At 34.4% G+C, this 24,466-nt stretch overlaps 1 protein-coding gene across 6 annotated transcripts; it reads right to left on the reverse strand.

Moving 5' to 3' along the window:
• Window positions 1-10,120: 10,120 nt before the first annotated feature.
• On the reverse strand, window positions 10,121-19,181 carry LOC137828297 (DNA mismatch repair protein MSH3). 6 transcript variants are annotated; one of them, XR_011083852.1, is made up of 14 exons: window positions 18,086-19,140; window positions 16,683-16,871; window positions 15,857-16,021; window positions 15,265-15,363; window positions 14,920-15,165; window positions 13,882-14,118; window positions 13,655-13,786; window positions 12,761-13,021; window positions 12,610-12,681; window positions 12,059-12,208; window positions 11,326-11,790; window positions 10,706-11,003; window positions 10,443-10,504; window positions 10,121-10,357 (listed from the first exon to the last, which is right to left on the reverse strand). XR_011083852.1 is itself a non-coding variant. In XM_068634796.1 (13 exons), exons 1-12 carry the CDS (start codon window positions 18,998-19,000, stop codon window positions 10,707-10,709), a joined length of 3,225 nt encoding a protein of 1,074 aa, XP_068490897.1. In that variant the 5' UTR covers window positions 19,001-19,140; the 3' UTR covers window positions 10,121-10,504; window position 10,706. The 6 variants fall into 6 exon arrangements, 5 of the variants coding, with proteins under 5 accessions (XP_068490897.1, XP_068490895.1, XP_068490896.1 ...); XM_068634796.1 differs by having other exon boundaries at window positions 10,121-10,504; window positions 15,857-16,018; XM_068634794.1 differs by having other exon boundaries at window positions 10,121-10,504.
• Between the last annotated feature and the right edge of the window lie 5,285 nt (window positions 19,182-24,466).

Genomic DNA, 24,466 nt, shown 5'->3' on the forward strand with positions numbered 1-24,466 from the left:
CAGCCGAGTCTTACACGACGCGGAGACCCGATACCAAATGGTGGAAAAAGTTGCCTTAGCTTTAGTCATTACCGCACGACGGATGCGGATGTACTTCCAGAATCACAAGGTTATAGTTAAGACTAACTATCCCATTATGAAGATTCTCACCAAGCCTGACCTGGCCGGACGAATGATAGGTTGGGCAGTCGAACTGTCAGAATTCCATATCGAATACCAACCCAGGGGGGCCATCAAGTCCCAAGCCCTTGCTGACTTCACAGCAGAACTCACTCCCTATCCGACCGAAGAAACTCCCAGATGGACATTATACGTAGATGGGTCATCGAACAGTCGTTCGTCCGGGGCGGGAGTTGTACTTGAAGGACCAGGAGAAATCGTTATCGAACAAGCCATGAAGTTCGAATTTAAAACTTCCAATAATCAGGCTGAGTATGAGGCTATAATCGCAGGTCTACATCTGGCGATCGAGTTAGAGATAACAAATATAACTTGTAAGAGCGTCTCCCGTCTAGTCGTCGGACAACTCACAGGGGAGTATGAGGTAAGGGAAACGTTACTTCAACAATATTTTCATTTTGTGAAAAATCTTATAAACAGGTTCAAAGAAATCTCATTCCAACACGTACGGAGGGAAAATAACACTCGGGCGGACGCTCTATCAAGATTGGCTACCCTAAAAAAGAAAGGTGTCCACCGATCGGCCATACACGTGACCCTTGCTAAACCAAGTGTTGGTACCGAAGAATGCATGGCGACCGACACGCAACCTAACTGGATGACTCCCATAAAACAATATCTGACCGATGGTGTATGCGATTCACACTTGGAGAAAACAATGAAACTACAAGCCGCCCGATACATACTCATTGGCCAAGATCTTTACAGGAGAGGGTACTCCCGTCCCCTCCTAAAATGCCTTAGTCCAGAACAAGTCACCTATGTGATGACCGAGTTACACGAAGGGATATGCGGAACCCATTCAGGAGCACGGACTATATCCGCCAAAATTCTAAGAGCTGGATACTACTGGCCGACCGTGCAGGGAGACTGCACCGAATACGTTCAAAAATGTGTGAAGTGTCAGGAGTTCGGCACCTTATCACACCAAAAACCAGAACACCTGCACTACATCCTATCCCCCTGGCCATTTGTGAAATGGGGAATGGATATTATCGGACCTTTCACACCCGGAAAAGGGCAATGCAAGTTCCTGTTGGTTGGCATAAATTACTTTACCAAATGGATTGAGGCCGAACCATTGACAGCCATCACCGCCCGTAACGTACTGAGCTTTGTATGGAAAAACATTGTCTGCAGGTTCGGCCTACCTCAGATCATTATCACAGACAACGGTCGACAATTCACCGACCGAAGGCTAGCTGAATTCTATGAGAAACTCCATATCAAACATACAACGAGTTCGGTCGAACACCCTCAAACCAACGGTCAGGCGGAAGCCGCCAACAAAGTTATTCTCAATGAGTTAAAGAAGAGACTTGGCCCGTCCAAGGGAAACTGGACTGAAGAATTGTTAGAGGTTCTATGGGCCTATCGCTGTACTCCCCAATCAACGACTCAAGAAACACCTTACAGCCTGACGTACGACACAGAAGCCATGATTCCGGTCGAAATCGGCGAGCCTTCACTGCGCCGACAGACATTAGACTTAGACTTGAATAAAGAAAGTCTACTGGTCGGCCTCGACCTCATCAATGAATTAAGAGACAAATGCAAGATAAGAGAAGAAGCATGCAAAATACGAGCAGCACGAAGGTACAACTCGAAAGTGAAGCGACGAAGCTATCAGAAGGGAGATTTAGTTTGGCGCATGCGCAGCGACGCTCGGAAGGACGGCGGAAAGTTTTCAAGTAACTGGGAAGGACCATTCCGCATTTCCGACACGGCAACAGGAGGAGCATATTACTTAGAATATTTGTCAAGAAAATCTATACCGAGAACGTGGAATGCCACGCATCTCAAATTCTATTACAGTTGATGAATGAATTTAGTGCACTCTTTCATCGCTCGGTTGTTTTATCCCTAAGGAGGGTTTTCTACCGAGAAGGTTTTAACAAGGCACTTTAAATTACCAACCTTGGTCAGAAATTAATATTTAGATTATTAATTAACCGTTCATTCGGTCAGCACATATAACTAAGGTTATCTGAATTATAACTTAAACGTTATCTGAATTAATTAACCGTTCATTCGGTCAGCACATATAACTAAGGTTATCTGAATTATAACTTAAACGTTATCTGAATTAATTAACCGTTCATTCGGTCAGCACATATAACTAAGGTTATCTGAATTATAACTTAAACGTTATCTGAATTAATTGACCGTTCATTCGGTCAGCACATATAACTAAGGTTATCTGAATTATAACTTAAACGTTATCTGAATTAATTAACCGTTCTTTCGGTCAGCACATATAACTAATGTTATCTACCAATTTTGGTCAGAAATTAATATTTCGATTATTATTAATTAACCGTTCGTCCGGTCGGAATATATAACTAAGTAATCATTAGTCAGAAGTTAATAATCTATTAACCGTTCGTTCGGTCCGATTAATATATAAATGTCCAAGTTATACGAAACACCATCAGTGTTATCATTAACCATGTCACTTACCAAATTCTTCATCAAAGTACCCGCCAACCAATCGTTCGGTCATAAACCGCGTATTAAAAGGAACATAAAAACAAATTCGATAACAAAAAGTAAAATGGTTCGAAACAGGTCACAAAGCAGTAAAATTGTCTTTAGCCCACACCCCGGGCTCAGGTAATGGAAATATCAAACGATGTCAAGGGTATCATCCGGTTGCATCGACTCCTCCGGCTGTATAGTGTCATTTCCACGAGACATCTCAGCTACAGGATGGATGGTTTGATCATTCTCTTCGGCCTCCTCGTCTCCGAGAGGCATCAGACGGCCATCCACAACATCCATGTTCGAGTCATATCGCTCGTCGTCGGACGGTACCCCATGAAAAAAGGCAACCTGTCGGACGCCTTGTCTGAAGGATTGTTCGTTAATGCTTAGCATGAACCCTTGTAGTTGTTCAACTTGGGCAAGGAGAGATTCCTTCTCAGTAGCCAATTTTTCTTGTTCTTTAATAGCTTCGGCTCGTCCAGCCGTCACCTCATTCAGTGTAACCCTCAAGGTCTCTTGCTCTTCCCTAGCCAACTGAGCATCGTTCCGGGCCTCGTCCACAGCCTTCAAAGCATCCTTCAATGAAACGGTCGATTCACTAAGTTGCGACTTCAATTTGGGAATCGACACCGTCTTCACTCTCTTTAACTCATCCCCGATGGCCCTACCTACCACGGCCGCACGACACTGCAGCTCGACCATTTCTTCAATTAAATCCAAGGTGGGGATGGCTGCTAAGGTATCCTCGTCCTCGGGGCGCAAGTCAAATTGCATGGTAGGGGCCACCCTGACGGATGACCCCAGCATACTAGTAGGATTGCCCAACGAAGATCGAGCGTCAATGCGGGGTGCCTTCGCCGGTCGCCCCCTTTTCTTACCTTGAACGGGAGCGGCCACAACTTCGACCGGAACAACCTCCTGCTCGATCGGCCGTGGCACAATCCCAGCGATGGTGGCTATCTTGCTTTTGTTTGCCTGCCTTTTCAAACTATTCATGTATTTTTTCAAACTTGGATCCATGCTCATAACAATATCTGCAAAATAAACATGAAGGTAAGAAACACTACGCTGCTAATTGAACGACCGAAAGAAGAAAGTGCTCACCATTTAGGTCCGTCCACTGCTTGGACGACCCGTAAAGGGCTATCAGTTCCCGCGTAGGAAGTCTTCACGGTAGTTGATTCACAACCATCAAAATTTCTTGTCGATGGGAGACAAAGATTCCCAAAACCGATGGTCAAGGGAGGTGGGTTTCTCCGTCCAATGGAATGGAAATTTTGTGCTCCCATCGGCGTTATAAAATAGGTCCCGGCCGTCCGGTTCAACAAACACTTTAAAAAAGTAGTCCTTAAAATTCTTATAAGAAGTAGTAAAAGCGGCAAAACGTACATTCCCCGGACGACTAGACAATGACAACCAACCTACTGGGGTACTCGGGTAAGTGTTGTAATAGTATAAAAATGATTCGGCGGTCGGCGTGAGGCCAAATATTTTGCAGATAATTCGAAAGGCTTGTAAAATGGCCCACGAATTAGGGTGCAACTGGGTCGGTACAACATTCAAAATCTTAAGAACGCTCACAGTGAAGTCATCGAAGGGAAAACTTATATGCAAGTGGGAAAAGAAAGTACTATACACAAAGAAAAAGTTGTTAGGAGCATTCTCCCGACCGTGACAGACACGGTCGGTCACACCACATATATCAACACTCAGCGCCTCGGTCGGACAATCTGGTGCTAGAAAATTCTTATGGACAGCAAGAAACCCATCTAAGTCGTCCGAAGACTTCATTTTACTAGGGATTTGAAGGACAGACGGATCAACCCAATCATAGCTTGGGCCGTCTGACGACTGACTCGCACCACTAGAAGCAGTACGGGTCATCGATGAATCTACAACATTCGAAGACTCTACAGAAGAAGGCATGACTAACCTTGAATGAAGAAAATGACACGGGCAACAAACTCAGCACTCGGCGATCGAAACAAGCAATGTGAAACTGAGAGCAAGTGAAATTCAGAAACCCTCAAAAGTTCAAATGAAGCGGTATTTATAGGGCGAGAAGTGAGAGAAGAAAACCCCAACACTCATCCAGCACCGTCAGATCAAACCCAATCCAACGGCTAAGCACTTTCGGCAAATGAAACGACACGAGATCCTCGCCGTTGAAAGCATCATGATGGGACAGCCCCTCGAAGTCGCGACCCTGCCATGCGTCACATCTCTGCCACGCATTTAATAATGCCAACTAGCGAGCACCAACCCAAAAGTTTCGTGCATCTTATACGACTCTTCGATCATCCATGCCCTCGAGCCTGGGGGGCTAGTGTACCGGTCGACACCGAACGACCGAGTGGTTTACGTCGAGTAAACCTAATTAAATCTAATTAAATCCACTACGATTATTTCGCGTGAAGTGGAAAGCAGTTACGATGACCATTGACTAAGTCGAAGCACGTCCTCTGGACCACTCCCCTAATTTTCAGGACACCATCAAGCACGACCCAGGAACCACTAAACATGTCCCTGACCATCAATTGCTTGGCCCACAGGACCAAGGCCCAAGTCAACCTACTAAGAGAGACGTCTGAGGAGGAAAAAAGGTACGTTTTTTCAGATCATCAAAGATTCTCACTGGAAAAGATTGCTGACTTGAGCGTCGGAGCACAATCGCAGGTACCCCCACCGGCCGACCGAAGCACACAAGGAAGTAGAAGACTTGAAGAATAGGACAACCGAGAGCGAAGCAGACAACTTGTATCGACGTGGATCAACATTACTCAGTCCCTAATATCCATACAGATACAATTATATATAATTTCTCTAATAAAACTAAAAAAATAATTTTTGTAGGCATGCAACAGACAACTCACCTCACACATGACATAAGTGGGAAAGTGAAGTGCAACTAAAACTAACTATATTTAGATATCAAGTATTAAATTCTATAGTAAAAAATATTACATTATCAACCAATTCAAAACCTTGTTAAAAATAATTATTATAAAATAAGGAAACTTATATATACCCTGTTTGTAATCAGATAAAACTGAAGTAATAAACGCATTATTTACTCTTATAAACATAATAAAATATACAAATCTACATAAAGTATAAGTGTAAAATCACATGAAAAGGTGAATTTTTCTTTATTAGTCTCGTTTAAATTAGAGGTTTTGTTAATTTTCCCGGTAAAAAAAGTTATATTGTTCCCATGCTTCTTTAGATGGAAGAAACAAATTGCAACAAGGTTTACGTTTGAAGTGATGTGTCTGGGATTTATATATGGTTAATTTAATTGCTGATTAAAAAAAATATGGATAATTTAATTAGATAATTAAATAATAAATAATAAATATAATTTTGAAACATGCATGCCATATTGTGGGAATTCAAAGAGTTCCATTCACATTGGAGGTTGTAATAAGTAATAAGTATATGCGTCATTTTCACACACTTTTTTAGAAAAAATGTAAATGTCAATTCGCTTAATAAACACATTTGGGATTGAAATTAATGAGCAGTTAAGTCTGAATGCCAAATCATTCATCATCGATTATTACTTTATTTATTCAAACTCAAGACTCAAACATATTCTTTGTACTACATCAATCCTAATAAAGTGTGATCATAAATAATTAAGAGGATTAGGAATTCAAATTTGAGTTTAAGTCTCATATTCATTAAAAATGAAAAAAATTAACTAACATATAAAGAGTAAGATTCACAAGTTTATTGTTTTAATATTTTAGATTAATGTAATGTCAATTCTTTACGTGAATCTTACATGATGAATTTCTTTAAAAGACTCATTAATAGTATCATACAATCATATAATCCTTCTGGATATCCAATTTGAGAAATGGAAATTAGAACACTCATTCGCATTTGACGAGAATGAAATAACAAAGTGAAATATTGATGGGATAACAGACCACTAAATATTAAAAAAATGCATGAAATTACAATGGTTGCAACAACCTATAGGATAAAACATTCAGAAGAACAAACCATTAAACTAATTATTATAGAGTTTATTCTGTTGTAAAACAAAACTATAATATTGCAAAACAAAAAACTAAAAACAGTATGCACATAGAACCTAATGCCGTTTTGAATCAGGGTTCCCTTACTGCACGATTTGCGGAAACTCTTTGTGTATTCAATTCCCTTTTACACTCACAATCTTTGCAAAGGACAGTTTCTCTCGAACTTTCGAAGACTCGATCGTTGAACAGTTGGAGCGAGGGGTAATGCTGTCAGAGACGGGATTGAAGTTGTAGTAGTTTTAGGACGGTTAAGAGTAACTTGCTAGTTCTGATCATTGAATTTTTTTTAAAAGTTTTTGTTGTATCATGGGAACTTGCACAGTACACCGTGGATAATTCCTTACGGACAGTGATCGCTCACTTCTCGAAAAAATCAATTTTGTTCATGTTTTGAAGCCTCATCGACTACAATCGTAAGAACTTATGGCTGACAAGACAGACAAACAACTTTGCCCCGAAGACGTCAAATGTGATTTCCGCAACACATCTGGATGTCTCGAAAATTGAAGTCTTCACCCGTTAGAACACACGACGTTGGCAAGAACGTGTGTCCACCCTTTTGGACAAGTACGGAGTCAGAGACGCTTTTGCACTTACGACTTCTAAACCAGACTCAAGCACGGTTGCGAAACAAGTTAATGATTGAATTCATGCAAATAAGGTATGTTGTCACACCCTACTCAGTGTGTTATCTAATGATCTATTCGATGTCTATGATCTTTTGCTTCCTTCTAAGAAGGATAGACATCGAATAGATAATTAGATAACACACTGAGTAGGGTGTGACGACATATCTTATTTGCATGAATCCAATCATCAACTTTTCGTAGTCGAGCTTGGGTTGGGTTTTAGAAGTTGTAAGTGCAAAAGCGACTCCGTACATGTCCAATAGGTTGGACACATGTTCTTGCCAGTGTTGAAAATTTTGACGGATAAAAACTTCAATTTTCTAGACCTCCAGAAATGGTTTCGCAAGAATTGTTTGCTTGTGTTTGACGTTTCCGGAACATAGTTGTTGTTGTCCGCATTGTAGCAAATAAGTTCTTACTATTGCAGTAAATAAGACTTTAAGACTTTAAAACACGAACAAAGTTGATTTTCAATGATTGTTGTCCGTAAGAACTTATCCCCAGTGTATTGGGCAAGTTCCCAGGATACAACATGAACTTTTCGAAAATTTATGAGGATAAAAACCAGCAAATTACTCTTAAAAGAGTAAGAACCAATAAACCCAAAAAAATATTTATAATGAAAGAAAAGAATAAATGAGGAGAAAGAAATAAAGGTGAAAAGGTGAGAGGAAACTGAATGTGAAATGCGGAAGATGAGAAGGCAATGAGAAAAATGTGAGTGGAGAGGATGAAACTAATGTGAGTGGAGAGGATGAAACCTCTCTTTATATAGGAGAATCTTTAATAGGAGAAGAAACAAAAAATTTGATGCATTTTAACAATTGATTTGCATCTTCACAAAGTGCATTTGAACGTTTCGACTTTCTCAACTGCAACCTCAAAAAAAAAAATCAAAAGATAACATTTTTTGTTTTGACTTTTGCAAAATATCTATAAGCGTTGGATCTATACACGTTAGATTTATTCTATTTACAACAGAAAATATCCCCTAGACTTCCGCCCAGAGAATTCTCCCAAAACCCAAAACTAACAAATAAAGATACAATATTAGAAACTATTCCATGTAATTTCATCGCACTGATTGAGCCTAAATTTGAGGATAAGGAGCCTCGCGAAATAATTTCCGTATTGAATTTCGTCTAACAATCCAAAAAAGAATAAAAAATTCTATTAGTTTATAATTCTGGATACAAGTCTAGTCAAAAGAATTTCAAAATACGTTACTCAAAATCTGAAAATAACATATATTAACCGAAAAGATATTTTCACACCCATTTGATCCCCATTCTTTTAGTTACTTTGATTACCAACAAGCCTGCTATAAAATACTTTTAGAAACAAACCCTCCACACTCTTGGTACAGTGTCTTCAAGAATCCATTACCTTATAAATTACCTCCCTGCTTCCAACAATGGTTTTGCTGGGTAGGACCCACGAAAGCAATACTTCCACCCCTTGTGGTTAAATATTACCAAAATTTTAAAAAACTAACTCGAGAACTCTCAGTCCATATGAAATTACTAAGCTTATGTGCTACTGTGGGATTTAGCTAACTATGTCAATATGTGTATGAATTACACCAGCACAAACCTACCCTATTTCTAAAACTCTTGGTTTAAGAGTTAAGGTCTTTTGGTGAAAAAAGTTTTAGATAAATTATCTTCAAAAATTTAGAACATGAAAAAAATAAGCCAATAGTTCCAAGTACTCCCAAGAAAAAAAAATCATCCAAATACTTAAGCTTGAATTTGAAAAAAAATCTAGGGCCGAGATTAAGGCTTTCTTAAATAAAAGTTCGCAACTTGCATATTCTGAATTGTGAATAATGAAACTCGCCAACTAAAGAAAAAAGTGGCCCCAAAATTATCTGAATTATTGTGAATTGAATTATAATTATTTTTAGGTCTGGAGGACTATAAATCACCGGTATTTGTATGGGAAGGCAGTTTGAAGCCTAGTCTTCCATTTCTTTGTAAATCTTTCTTTAATAAAAGTTCGCATGTTGTAATTATGAATTGTGCATCTTCTATATTTGTAAGTTGTTTTTAAATATAATGAGAAGTAATATATCGACAACTTACACCCGTCTACAACTCCATTTTCTCATCTAAAACTTGCACTACTTTATATGAAATAACGAAAATAATCTTTCTTTATATCATCAATCATCAATCACAAGTTGTATTGGAGTAGATTCTCAAAGTATCAAATCTAATTACCTTTAAAACCTTACCATGATTTCCCACCGCGCAAATGAGACAAGTCAGGTCAATCTGGTTTTAATTATAATGATTGATATACAAATCTACCAGAACCTGTGAAGACTTAGAATTGAATCATAAACTTCCCATGCATGATGACTAAAGTAGGCTTGATGAGATTGAAACATAAACTTTCCATCAGAACCTGTGATATACACACCATTCCTATTTCACTTTTAGAATGGATGGTGATCCAATAATATACCAGTTGACGAAGATTTTTAAGTTATATGTTTGATAAAAAAAAAAACATTTTTCCTCTCTCTCTCTCTCTCTCTCGTATCACATATTCCCCCTCCTCTTCTTATTTTATTGCTTTATTGTCTAATTTTGTGACATTTAATCACACCTTATTCTTATCTAAATTTGTACTATGTACTTCTTATACATTAAACACTTTCCCTCTTATTATGTCACATTTCCGACATTTTATCACGTTATTCTTACACTCTAATCTGTGTAAAAGTTTATTATATAGTGAGAAATCAAATCTGAACCCTTACTTAGATTACAGTGAAAGAATTATAAATCACACTATTTTCATAATGTGGCTTTTACTTCCGTAAGCTCAAATTAGGACAACAATATGCATGGCGGTAAATAAACCGAAATTACAAAAATATAAATGAGGTAGGAGTAAAAATTGGAAGGTTTAACTTGGAAGAGTATACAAAAAAACTACGCAAAAGATTATCTACATTGTACAACACTGGAGAGACCCGAAACCTGTCTCTGCATGTACTGCGTTGATCTGTTAATGCACAAGCAAACTTTAATTATATTTGTAGAGCTAGTTACCAACTCAGTTAGTCAGAAATTCCTCCAAAAATAATTACCAAAGCTTCTCCGCTGCACCCTCATATGTAGCTAGTTACAACTATTCTGATGCTAAATATATCTGGGAAGAGAAAATTGAGTCAAGGGTCTAATCTAAACTATTAATCTTGTCACCATGCAAAGCGACTTTTTCTAATTAGAGGGGAAAAGTACTGGCATATTAGTGACGCTAAAAAGAGCTAATAAGTAGTAATGAAATAAAAATTAGTTAGTTAGCAATATCCATTCTTTAAGAAAAAGTGAAAAGAAAAATACAAGGTACCTCAACTGCCAATTAATTTCTTTGCAATGCTTCTAGCATGTTTCAACAGATGAAAGCTTTTTGCACAATCATCATCTTGTATTGCAGCTTTTAAGTTTAGATAGAAATCTTTGTAAGCTATACCAAACTCTTGAAGTGGACGATCATGTGGTTGAGCCATACACTGTTCTTGCTCCTGACCAATCACCAGCGTATCCAATAATAGCTCCTTTCCCGATCTACTATGTATTCTACTATTTACTAGTGCTTCTAATTTGGAAGCCATTACTAGCGCTCGACTGATGCAATGCGATGGCAACTGAAAAGAAAAAGATGTTTCCAACTGCCTAAAATGAAATTTAATATATAAGAAATTTCAACAATTTAATCATTTGAGACCTCAGCGGTCAAACTCAAACTAAGGCAATCCCCAAATTTCCTAGCCCTAATGTTTATATACAATGAATTAACTAGCTCTACTTGAGGAGAGATATTTGCATCACTTCCATCACATTTTCCTTATCAACTTAACAAAATCAACCAATGGCTCTGGCAGCAATGCACTGGTAATACACACACATATACATGTATATATATAGACTTGTGTGAAATAGTAATATATAATTTCGTGAATTTATTACCTGTGCAAGCTGGGCAACCTTAAATCCAAAACTCCTATCTGAAACACCAGGTGCGAGCTTGTACAGATAAGTGACATCATGATCCGAGATCGAATTTTTCCTCGCATCATGTGGGGTCAGATGTGACACGTGATATGCTGCCACAGAGCCAGGAAATTCAGTTGCCAGGTTGGCAATCTTTGGATAGTGAGTAACAAAGAGGACCATGCTTCTTTTTTGCTTCAGAAGATAATGCAATGTCGCGTGAGCAATGGCCATACCATCATGTGTACTTGTACCTCTCCCAAGCTCATCAATGATAACCAGTGAATGTTCTGTGCAACACTGGAGTATATGTGAAGTCTCACTTAGTTCTTCTAGGAAGGTGCTTCTCCCTTCTTGAATACTGTCAGAAGCACCCATTCGGGTGCAGATCCTGTCCAGGACGTGCAGTCTTGCCGATGATGCTGGTACAAAGGAACCAACCTATAGAGATCAGAGATTTTTCAATAAAGCAACAGCCAGAAGTAAAATTTAGAGGGAGAAATACTTGAACAACTTTTGCAGAAAAAATAGAAAGAATTTGAAAAAAAAAACTATGTTGAGTTTGAAAGCATGATATATCAGAATCTTTAACTTAGCTTTCAGTATTTTACAAAATAAAGCGTAAGCACTACTGCACAACCTCAGCATGTTGTTGTATTAACGGTAGAAAATCAAAGCAGAAATACAGAAGAAATTGCATTGGATCTACCTGAGCCATTATAGCAATCAGAGCCACCTGGCGAACATAGCAACTTTTTCCACCCATATTGGGTCCAGTAACAATCTGACAGTATTCTCCATCCGCATGCAAGTTTGTATCATTTGGGACAAAATTGTCTTGTAAGGTGGTCTCCAAAACCTGGTGAGAAATGACTAGCAATAATGAGCATCTGATTACCAATCAACAATGAGGAACTTGAATTAACTGAGTCGAAGTCAAAAGTATTGCACAACCCCAATAATTGAGGGTGGAGTATTCAGGTTCTGTTTAACACCAGAAAGTTGCAACTATCAAACAATTCTTTTGGGGCACAGGGCAATGCCTTGGCCATCCAAGAACCAATTTGAAGGAAATAAATGCACATGATGACTTATACTAAATACACAAACAATTGAAACTACAGATATGACAGAAGTATTTGAAACTTAAATAGATTCAATAAAACATTCATGTTAATTTCGCATAAAAGTACAACGAACAAAAACCTTGTCCCACTACATGAGGAATTTCATACAAAAGTCAATGCATTAAATTCATACCGGATGTCTACCAGAACAAATTTGTATCTGAACAGGCTCTTGATCATCTAGTAACACTGGGCAAACATAACCCTATCACAGAAAACAGAGAATTATATTACAAAATTCCAGAAACATTTGAAGGCACTTGAATATTCCTTTAAGAACAAACCTTATTTCTTGAAAGAATGGCAAGTGAATGCAAACAATCTAAAGCAGCTAGTGCTTGAACAACAGCTTGGAACTCAGCATAGTGTTTACTAAAGCCCCTAAGAAAGCTATTCCAGGCAGCTCGGCAGGCAATACTGAGCTCCTCTTTTGCTAATGACAACCTGTCCAATGCTGTCACTACTTCAGGAGGGTGATACCGAATTGTTTTCTTCGTGCTATTTACCCTGATCCAGTTTGAAGGAACCTTTACATCTGTTGATAACTGCAGCCAAAACAAGATTAAATGGCAACTAAATTAGAATGGAAACATAAAATAGTTTGAACACAGTTGTTAAATTAGAGTTCTTAACTAATAAACAAGAAATGCAAAATTGTAATTGTCTATTTTAAGTTTAAGGAAAGAAAGGAAAATTAAATAGAGACGCTCAGTAATGTCAACTAAAAAGAAGAAACAGGTCAAATGGTATTGAGAACATGCAATAAGCATTTTCCATTTATCCTTAGTAGTATTTGACCGAGTTTTGGGGATTCTTTTCTCCTTCAAATTAGAACTTCCTCAAATTAGTTTCTACAGTATTTTTCAGTCTTTTGTGTATTACGAAAAAAACATTTAATTTAAGAGCTCTTGTAAATATGTTAAGAGAAGCCAAAAAAAGGGTGTCATTATCTTATCCCCTTTTTTGAATTTCACTTCTTCAGTTTATCAATTTACGAATTAAGACACATTTGGAGCACAGGTCACTACAAAGTACAATGAATAAACATTTCAGATCAATTAGAAAAATCAGATCAGATGTGAATAAGCCCACAATCAGAAATGAGAGAGTAATAGAATACTAAATCTCCAGCCTCTGCAATATTTAAATATTAAGTATATTCCTTTTAATTAGACTACCTCAATCAAATGAGTTGTTCCAGAAATACTAATAAATTCCAAATTTTGCATTATAAGCAATTTGCGATACAAGTCAATCAGCGAATCTAATTGTTCCACTGCCAGCTTGAAATCCTTACGAGCTCTAATGACCTACATACATAATTATAAAATCAATATCGCTCAAGATAAAAGTATGATTAAGGAAATTATAAAATAATTTTTTCACACAAAAGGCATTGACAAACCTCTGGGAATTGTCCCTCCGAAGCAGTGATCAATTTTGTTAGATCTCCTTGATCAGCAGAGTCTATGTTTAAAGATGACAACATTTTTGCAGAATTGTCAATAGTACTGTCAGAGGAAGCAGTCAAAACTAACCTTTTTAATAGATTGGAGCGCAATTTGTTATTATTCCCCTCTCCTATGTTAAGTTGTTGTAGCTGTTTTCCAGCAGATAAAATAGCTTGAATTACTGCAACAAACTGTATAAAGACAATTTTTCAAGTAATCAATGCCTAGCTTCTTTCTGGTAAATTAAAATGCTTCAGAATAAATTTGTACCCATCAATATGATAAAAGAAGAATCCAAATGACTATAATTGTTCGGTAAAATTAATACAAACACTTACAACCATTTCCTTTACACTGAAATAAAAACACAATAGTTATCAATGAGACCATCTTCACACAAAAAATCATAATAATTGCATTACAGTTTATCACTTTCATAAACCTTAAAAATCCACTCATATTAAAAACAGTCTCATTTTTTTCAAGGAACATGTAAAGATCACTTTATTACTATGCCTTGATACAAACTTTAAATAATCAAGTTCTATGGGTAAAGCTAGTGTTTGCAAAAACAAATGGGTATAATCGTATATTCCTTATTTTTGGTAAAGATTAAAAATACTCATACATTAGGTCCAGGCCTCATCTAAACCACAGTCCTGTTACAGTTGGAAACACAAATGCAGTCTTGTATAACTCACAAGGGTTTCCAAACACGCCTTATGCTTGGCTACTCGGACTCAAAGCATGGATTGTAGAATCCCTAACAGATTCTTAGCATGTCTATTGTTCTTAAATTTAAAATGGAACAAAGAAACATCCGAACATTTAAATCTTGTCATTAAGTAATTAAAAGAATTAAACTCTCTTTTTGTCTCCCTATTTATATAAAGCCTAAGTGTGAAAAAAAATTACAAGGAATATGAAGAGAATTGATTGAAGTACAGAATAAAGTGAAATACAAGAAAAGGTTAACAAAAGCCATTTATCACCTCAGATGGGGAAGCAGTGCAATGGAAAATTCTTGTAATTCCACGTTGTATATCAGGTGCTCGGCCAAGATTTGTCAAAACCAATGAAAGAACGTATGCTAACTCAGGCTGCACGATTGCTACATCAGGATCTTCAACATGTCCAAAATTGTTCGTAGCATTACAAGATCCCATGGACTCCGCAATTTCAGATACAGCATGAAGGCGAGCAGAAATTAAGGTTCGGTCACACAATGGGTGAGATACCTGTATCATGCACAAAAACAACTAAAGATGGGTCTTTTTTGGCTGATAAAGAAACAATTCAACATTCAATGACTGTATGAGGATGAAAGCACCTCATACCCAATGCCTAAGAAGTCTGGAACCAAATATAGTGAGAGTATGATTCATAATTTGCAGCAAGGAACCAATCTCAGATCCATCATTATTATTTTTCAAAACCTGAAATACAGCAAGCATTCAATGGCAGCAAGAACAGAAGGGAATATTAAGCTGGTATGAGGGAAAAAACAACACTTCTAGCCTGTAAAAAAACACAAGAACAAAATAAATTTCAAAGTAGAACACAAGTATGAAATCATCCATTGTCTTTTGACCCATTGTAAGATAATACAGCTTATTCATGTTGTGGGCCAGGATATTTGATTGTTATACCTTTATATGAATCTACCATGACATGAGTAATACCTAAACCAAAAACAGAAAGAGCAATTCAATTTTTAGTTTGATCAGACTTTATAAACAGTGCCAGTTTATCCATGAATAATGGTTGAAAAGGAAATGATGGTTGAAGAGTATGTTTACAATATTTAAGTTAACATAAGCACAGTTTGAAATTTCCATACTTCAAAACAAAGTAAAAAAAAATTAAAACACTCTCAAACCAGCTCCAGACCTTACTAAACATTCTAAAAAATCTACAATTTATAATTACCTCCAGTTGTTGAAGTGTATTGGCTGAAAGGGTCATTTCCATATTGTTTGAGAAGGGCCTTAAAGAAGCTCCTGAACACAAAATTCTTTCAAAACCATATTCCTTTAAATGACGAATAGTTAACGCCAAAGCTTGGACAGACAAATCTGGCATGTTCATAACCTCCTTTATGATAAAAAGAGTAGAGACAAAAATCAGAACTAGTTATGAGTTGAAATTGCAACTACAATCAACATAAAGCTACAATTTCCGAAGTAAAATTAAAATTACAATGATCAGGGGAATAGAAAGTTAAACACACAAGAGTTAAAAGGAAAAACAAGAATATGAAATTTTAGCACTTTGTTAGATCCATCCCAAATAATGTTAGGACACAATAAGGAAAGAACTTGGAAGGTATATTATAGGAAAAATGTAAAGAATAAAGGGTAATGTAGCGGTTAGTTGTGGGCAGGGTTGGTCTTTAAATAAAGACTAACTGGTTTAGTGAAGGGGTGATGGTTTTTTTTAATACAGTTTTGTAGACAGGGAAAGTCCTGTGTAAAAGGAATAATCGTTTCCTTTGTGGATGTGCTGAGTGTAAAGTGCAGTAGCAATAATACAGAGGTTATTCAATAGTTTTCTGTGTTCTTGGCTTATCTTTGGGTGTGTTTTTCTTGGTTCGTAACAAATAATGATAACAAATTACAGTGGCATGGTCAATAATCACAAGATAGATGTTGCCTAAGAGAAAAATGCATAATAAAACCAACAAGAAATTTTGTTTTTCGGAATTTCCAAGCCTGCTGCATGAATAATTTTTTTATAAAATATCAGAAGTTGATACCTTGATTACTAACTGCTGACTTCTGTGCTCAGTCGAATTCTTGCTTTGTATTGAATCTGATAGACTGTCTACATCCACGTTCTCATACAAGGTCATAACTTCAGAAAGGGCACCCCCATCAGTGAAGCAATCTCGTGAAAGATGCTCCACACGAACATTTGAGGCAGGTCCAGCAAAATCCAGCAATAACTAAAAATAAATCATCCAATCACTAATTGAACCTAACGGTGGTAGAGTTTTTTTGTGTGGATTACTTACTTATAAGAACATGTCTCCCAGTAATTCAGTTTAATATTTTTGTTCTAAAAATATTAGGAATAGTAACTACATTATAGTTTCACAAACAAGCTTTAGATCATATTAACAAACTTCAAATTGTTAAAATATAATTCTGTTTTTAGAAGAAAAGAATTCTAGGTAAGAATACAAGAACATGAAGAAAATTAGAAAATTGATTAAAAAAGAAATGAAATACAAGAAAATTGTGAAAAGGAAAAACCATGCAATGCAGGAAGATATGCCCAGTAGCACAGTACATAAATGGTAATTGGTTCTCAAAAGTCTAAAGACACACAGGAAGATGTGCTTAAATTGAAGATGCATTTTACACTATGAAGGACCAACGCTGATGTTCATCCTTGGGAGTCAAACTTAACATCCCGTTTATCTTAATTCTTAGAAAGACCAATTTGATTGTTAACTCAACTAATCAGTATGGACTAATTCATACCTACCACAATGGAAACTATTGCATTAATTGTATTGATAAGTTGTTCAAATCAAATCATTCATTACATGAAACTGCAGTTCTCATTTAGATTATTCCAAATTTCATGTAGTGTATTTAAATGAGAAACTAAATTTTAACTTTCACACCAAAAATCTGAATTGAGACAATGGATTTGCATTGTATAATTATATTACATAAGTTGAAATATAAATTACAGTGACTGACAAATCAAATGTTTTAAATACTCGATAAAATTATAATAAAGACCCATGCCTAGGAACATTTTGTTTATTCCACCAATCTCCATGCATGAAACATCGTGTTAAAAAAAGTTATCCAGATGGTCTCCATTTTAAAAGCCTCATCAAACAATGTTAATAAACAGTACATTCTGCACAAAATTGCCACCTCTTCCAACAAGCAAGCCCTGGAGTCAGGCCAAGAAACAAGCTACCTTGAAACCTGAACTTCAAACTCAATCCTACATCATCCATATCATCAACGCAGTATCAAGCATCAATATTCCATCAAGGAAAACCATGTCAAGTAAAGAGCATCAAGCAACTACACATAATTTCCATTGCACAACACAGAGAAACAAATAAAACAACAAAATTCTTAAAACACAACCAAAATAAGAGCCGAGCTGTCTCATTACGTCGTTTAAAACTACCTTCTCCGTTTGCTTTGAAAGAGGGTCCCCAAGAAGCAACTCAGCCGGAGACAAGTTCACAAGAACAGCCTCAAGCGCACTCCGCAGAAAACTATCACAAAACTCCCCATAAACAACATCCCCGGTCGAAATCTCCACAGCAACAATCCCAACCCTCACATCACCACCACCCTCCACACCACAATTCCCCTTCTCCCCCACAACACTCTTCTCCACCACACACAGCAAGTAATTACTCTCTCCACCACACCCGTCCCCCTCTCCCCCAATCTCCGGTGCCGCCTCGAGCGTGGCCTTCGTGTAAAGCGCCGACAGCCCGCGCCCAAACGGCGCCGAGCGGTTGGAGCCGTGAGCCTTGATGGCGGCGGTCTCGGTCTGCCGGACAACACCGACCTTATACCCAGCACTGACGAGCCTCCTGACGTGGACATTCAGTCGAAACGTCGGTATGCTAGCGGTTAAAAAATTGTGATCCATATGCGCGTAAATGCCTAACACTCTGGCGGCGTGTTCGGCGTCTTGGGCGAAGAAACGGTACCTGTAACCGACCTCGACCATAAGGAGAACGTCGGGGTGTTTGGCTCTGAGGTGGAGAACCTGCTGTTCGAGGGGAGTGTAGGTTAGGCGTTTGGAAGAGGAAGGGAGAGGAGGGTGCTGAGGGGAGGAAGGTTCGAGAAACTTGTGGAGGAAGCGTTGGTGGAGTGAAGAGGAAGAAGGTTCGAGAAGCTTCTGGAGCTTGCGAGGGGGTGTGATTTGGGACGTTAGGCGGCGTTTGGAAGGGGAGAATGTGGCGGTGGCAGTGATTTTGGGAGTGGGAGTGGGAGTGGGAGGGTTGGGACGGGGAGAAGAAGGAGAAGGAGGTTTGTCCTTGGGAGCGAAGAAGCGGGAAATCACTTGTTGCTTTTGCTTTCCCATGGCGATGCTGGATTTGGCGCGCTTCAGGATTTTACCAGGACCAAACCAAGTTTCTTCTTTTTCTTCTTCTGTCTTGAAACTCACTTCTCTTTCACTTTTGAAACTCACTGTCACTTCATTTTCATTTTCCAGTTTTTATGACGATATTGGTGCAATCTGTTGTTGTGTTAATTTCAGAGATGGACCAAAAAATAAAGAATATTATTTTTATAATATGTATGGTTTGCAAAAAAATCATGAATACGAAGTCAATTTATTGTTATCTCACACTCTTTTTAAATAATAATGTATTTGTGTTAGATATATATGGTAAAATGTTAATTAAAAAAAATTATTAGATTTTTAATTATTTTATGATTTTAATATAATTTAAAAATATAAATATAATAATTTTCTAAAAATTTAAATTTTTATATAAATTTTCACTGTGATTATAAAAATAAGAAATCAATTTTCTTAAACTAATTATAAATTATTTTTCTGTTTTAAAAAAAGTTGAAATATATTTATATACATAATATTTATTTATTATTAATTTGTATAATTTATAATTATATAATATATATAGGTTTTTTTTTCATTGTGTTATATTTTATAAATTATATATATATCTGGTATTTACGAGTGAATCTGTCCAAGCAAAAAGTCTACTCTCATCTCATGTTAATTGTCCATGACTTGCAATTTTTATATAATTAAATCGTGTTTGCAGATGATGATTTCATTTGCATAAAAAAAAATATAATTGAAGTTGTATTTAACATATACAACTTTATGCTTAAAAGAAACAAAATTATTATTTTTTAAATAGAATAGTTAGTTAAATCATTAAAAATTTAAAAATATTTAAAAAATATTTAACTGTTTTTTAATTGAAATATAAATTATAAAATAATGTTAAAACCCTAAATCCTTAATGGAAAGCGTCACACCTAAACTCTAAAATGTAAATCCTTCTTTCGAAGGTAAAAAAACTCTAAAACCTCGAACCGTAAATCATAAATAATGTATATATAAGTTCTAGATATAACCCTAAAATCTAAACAGTAAACATAAAAAAGAACACACGTAAACTTCAATCTTAAAATTATTTAAGAAATCATGGAATAATATTCTATATCTTTTTAAATATGTCATAAAAATAATACAAATTTTTTATAATATTACTAAATTATTATTTATAAATATTTAAGTTATTTATTGTTAATTAATGTATAGAAATTTATAAGTTTTGTTTTTTAGAGAGGTTATTTAATAATATATATTTTATTATTATTAAGTGATAATATGTGTTAAGGTTGAGCTTATATACGTGTAATTAGTGTTTATTTTGATGTTTTCCATGCGTGTTAGTTTAGATGTGTAAAAAAATAAGGGTAAATAAAATAATATACAAGTATGACATTAAGTAAAGAGCGAACATGACATGTTAATTTCAACAATAATGTCATTATTTTAACTTAATAAAGAACAAACTATTTATGAGATTCTCATACATTGATCATTTTCATTGTCTTTCTAGGTCTTGTTGGATAGGTGGATTGGGAGGTAATGCAGGTGGACTATCGTTGTCATTGTTTTTTTTCTTAGTTGTCTTTAGGTGGAATATCCACATGAAGGCATTGTGGGATGATAACAATGCATGGATGGAACTAAATGAAATGTGATGACACTATCATTGTTGAAGTACCAAACATATGTGATGTACTCAAAAAAAAAATATTTGTTGGGATAAAAAAGTTGTGTAAGTTGATGGAACTTGTTGGTACGAAAATTGTCCATACATATTATGGTGATACTTCATAAATTCAAATATTTCAAGTGATTGAAAGGGGGTCGATTGAAGAAAATATTGTCCAAATTATACAACATTTGAAAAAGACTCGACATGATGATGATGGGCTTGGCAAGGATGGGGTTGACTATTAGGTGGCGTGTCACTATTCAAAAGAAATATTTATTAATTTAGTGTTTAATAAAAGTATAATATTAATCCTAGTTTGCAAAATTAACTTACATCATTGTCAAACGTGACCTTTATAGGTGAGATGTAGCGGATGATATGATTGATATGTAAGTTGAATTATCATGCAAATGGTCATTTTCATTGAATGAAAATCCTTGAATAAAACAGTTTTCTCGGTCATTCCACATTGTGATTCACCTCTTGTGTTATTTTGATCAATATCAATTTATTCCTTCACGCATATCTTTTTTGTAAACCTGGTCGAGGTTGTATGGGTCAACTGAAATATCTTGTCAATACCCAAATTGTCACATCACCCGATCGACTTAATGAAATTCAACAACAGCAAAATAGATGAGAGGTCCAATCGTCCAACTTATATTAGACACATCAATTATAATTATAATGAGTGGACTAATTTTATTACTTTCACTACAATTTCTAAGATGACAAAATAGGATTATAATTTTTTTGGATTATTTGAAAATAATAAGACATGAATGAATAACTTATTTAGACTATAGTTGATCAAATACCTGCGGACTTTACTAAGTGTAATAGTACTTGTGTTTGTTATTTGCAATGTTCAATACCACATGCGAGAAACATTTGTGATGTCATAATTAATACAAAAACTTTTAACACTAAAAATTTAAATCAATAAATTAAATGTTAACTTTTTCGTAAGTGAAAAACCAAGATATGCAAATAAATTAAACGTTACTATTTCTCACCACTTTAATTATTACTATTATATTTATTATGTTTCTTTTATAAATTTTTTATATTAGATATTATTATGCAACTATTACCTTTATCACAAATTTAATTTATTATAATTTTAACATTATATGTATGTATATATATAATTATCAGTTTTAAATTGTTTATATTTTTATATTACAAGATACGAAAACAATTTCTTATAATAGTCAAAACACTAATTACATATTAAAAAAAAATTATGATGCATTATATTCTAGCATGACGTTTGTTGAGAGAGATTTTATTGGCAACAAGCAACGATTTGAGATTAGAAGAGTATCTTCTTTTTCCTTTTTTTCAACTTAGAGCTATATAAAACAATATCTCTTATGTAACTAACGGGCACATTTGAATTGGCTTAGACAACTTTATTATATAGCATATAGTATATAGTATTATTGTTCTATATACTTCTCTTAATCTTATTCAGTCATGTTCTATTGTCCAATCATAGCAAAATCAAATAATGTCACACAACACATGACAAAGGAGCATAAAATATATACTAAATGTTAAATACTTAACAATGAGTTTCTTCCCAAAAAAAACAACAATGAGGTTTTTCCTAAAAGTTTGAAGGAAATAATTTAGAAAAATATTTCACCAAAACTTTAACATCTTTCATTAAGGTTGTTTAGAGTATGATTTTGGATTAAGAAAACACCTAAACCAATAAAAGTATACTCATGTAATGTAATTTGATTAAATTGAAATTAATTATCCAATCACAACCAAACTTTTACATCTTAGATTTATTCATTTAATATGGTTTTAACATAATTTTGCTACATATAATTTGTTGAACGACTATTCAACTTAAAAACATTACTAACAAATAAAATTAAAAACAAAACATTATGTATTAATTATTGTCAAATTCAAACATAACTAAAAAATTAAAACACAATCAAATTAAAATTCAACCAATAATTCAATTGCAATAAATGAAATTTTTGTCAAATTTTAAAAAAACCTACCTCGGAGATTAAAACATAATCAAACTCAATATCAACCAATAATTCAATTGCAACAAATGAGCAATAAAAAAACATAACATTTTCGTTATATTGAGTGTTATTCTTTTAATTTTTACCTAAATTTTCAGTTTGATTTTTTTAATAAGATAATATAATTGTTATTTTATTTTTTATTTCTAATTAATTAAATCATTTACTTTTTACCCTTTAATCTTATTTGATTTATGGTTAACTTGTTCCTAAAGAAAAAATTGAATAAATTTATCAACAAGATAAAATAATAATAACATCTTTCCTCTTCTGGTGATGATAAAATTAAATGACAGAACAATTATAAAAATTTAAAAAAATATTTAATACTCAATAAAATATAAACTTTTAATAAACATTCAATTAAAAATATCTAAATTTATATTAATTAAACCTAAATATAATGCACCATTTGTTTTAGTTTAACTCCGAACCGATAACTAAACCAAATCATGTGGTTTAGAGGACAAAAAACGAACACTATTCAATAAAATTATGTTGTTCATATTTTATAATTTCTTTTGCTACTTTTTTCTTTTTTTAAAGTGGAGTTGGTTTAGTTTTAAACACCTGTATCATTAATTGAGTACTGAATAAAGTAAAACTTTTAAAATTTATAGATCTACATTTACCAAAAAAGAATAATAAAAATGTAAATTAATACATGTTTTTAAGAGTTTTTTTTATATGTAAAACATATGTGCAACATAAAATAACTATTTCTAAAAGGAACACTATAATTGATAATATTAAAAATAAGTAAATAAATCATTAAATACTCAAGCTTTATTTTTTTTTTCTGTTATTAACAATTTATTTATAAATAAAATTAGTTTATAATATTGTGATACTTTCGCAGGCTGATATATAGAGTATTTTTATTATGTACTTTCATATTTTAGCATTGTTTTTTACATAACATTTGAATATTGTTATATCATGATGTTCACGACATATTTTTTAATTTTCACTATACAACACATCACTATATAAAATTGACACCAGATTATTCAGCTTAACAAATAATTTTTAAATTCGAACCTTCAACATATGCTTTACAATTGCATTTAATATTTTATAAAAACTATACCATTCATAATAGTTTATTTGTTTTGTAATGCTAACAAAAATATATTTTTACACATTATATATAGGATAAATCATCCACACCTTCTCTTATATTTAAATAAATATCAATTCCCATTTTATTTCTAAATAAAGGAGACTAGTCTCTTTTATGATTTTTTTATAAAATGATATTTACTTTCTTTATTTTATTTAAAGATAATATATTTACTGAAAAATAAACTAAATAATAATTTAAATAATATAGAATAAAATAAATAATATAAAATAAAATAGAATAAAAATTATATGGAAAGAATTGAATGATTTAATTATTTTTTAATATAATATCTTTAAAAACATTTTTTGATTAGTGTTTGTTTCAATGAGTTAAGAAAGACCTAATATCACATCACACTCTAATTTTAAAATAAACATTCATCTTCTCATGCTATTAATCCTAGCTAATAATTTTGTGTGTTATTTATAATAGTTCTACTAAGAATGTCTCAGAAAAACTCATAAAAAAAATAGATAATACGAACAAAGTAGTTATTCTTTATTATACACAAATTTAAATACTAAACACGAGGGGATTTATTACTTTATCAAATAAAAACTTTCAAACTTGTTACCTTCTAAACAAGTCTGAAATAGTCAATA

Source organism: Phaseolus vulgaris, chromosome 7 (genome assembly GCF_000499845.2).
Source record: "Phaseolus vulgaris cultivar G19833 chromosome 7, P. vulgaris v2.0, whole genome shotgun sequence".
NCBI classification, from domain to species: domain Eukaryota; kingdom Viridiplantae; phylum Streptophyta; class Magnoliopsida; order Fabales; family Fabaceae; genus Phaseolus; species Phaseolus vulgaris.

Bases quoted from the DNA above. Each gene is read 5' to 3' on its own strand.
- LOC137828297 (XM_068634795.1), bottom strand. From the start codon at position 19,000: ATGGGAAAGCAAAAGCAACAAGTGATTTCCCGCTTCTTCGCTCCCAAG. The intron at 15,166-15,264 runs GTATGAGGTGCT...TGCATGATACAG, and splicing joins CCAGACTTCTTAGGCATTGG to GTATCTCACCCATTGTGTGA. The intron at 12,209-12,609 runs GTATGAATTTAA...ATTTCTCACCAG, and splicing joins TTTGTTCTGGTAGACATCCG to GTTTTGGAGACCACCTTACA.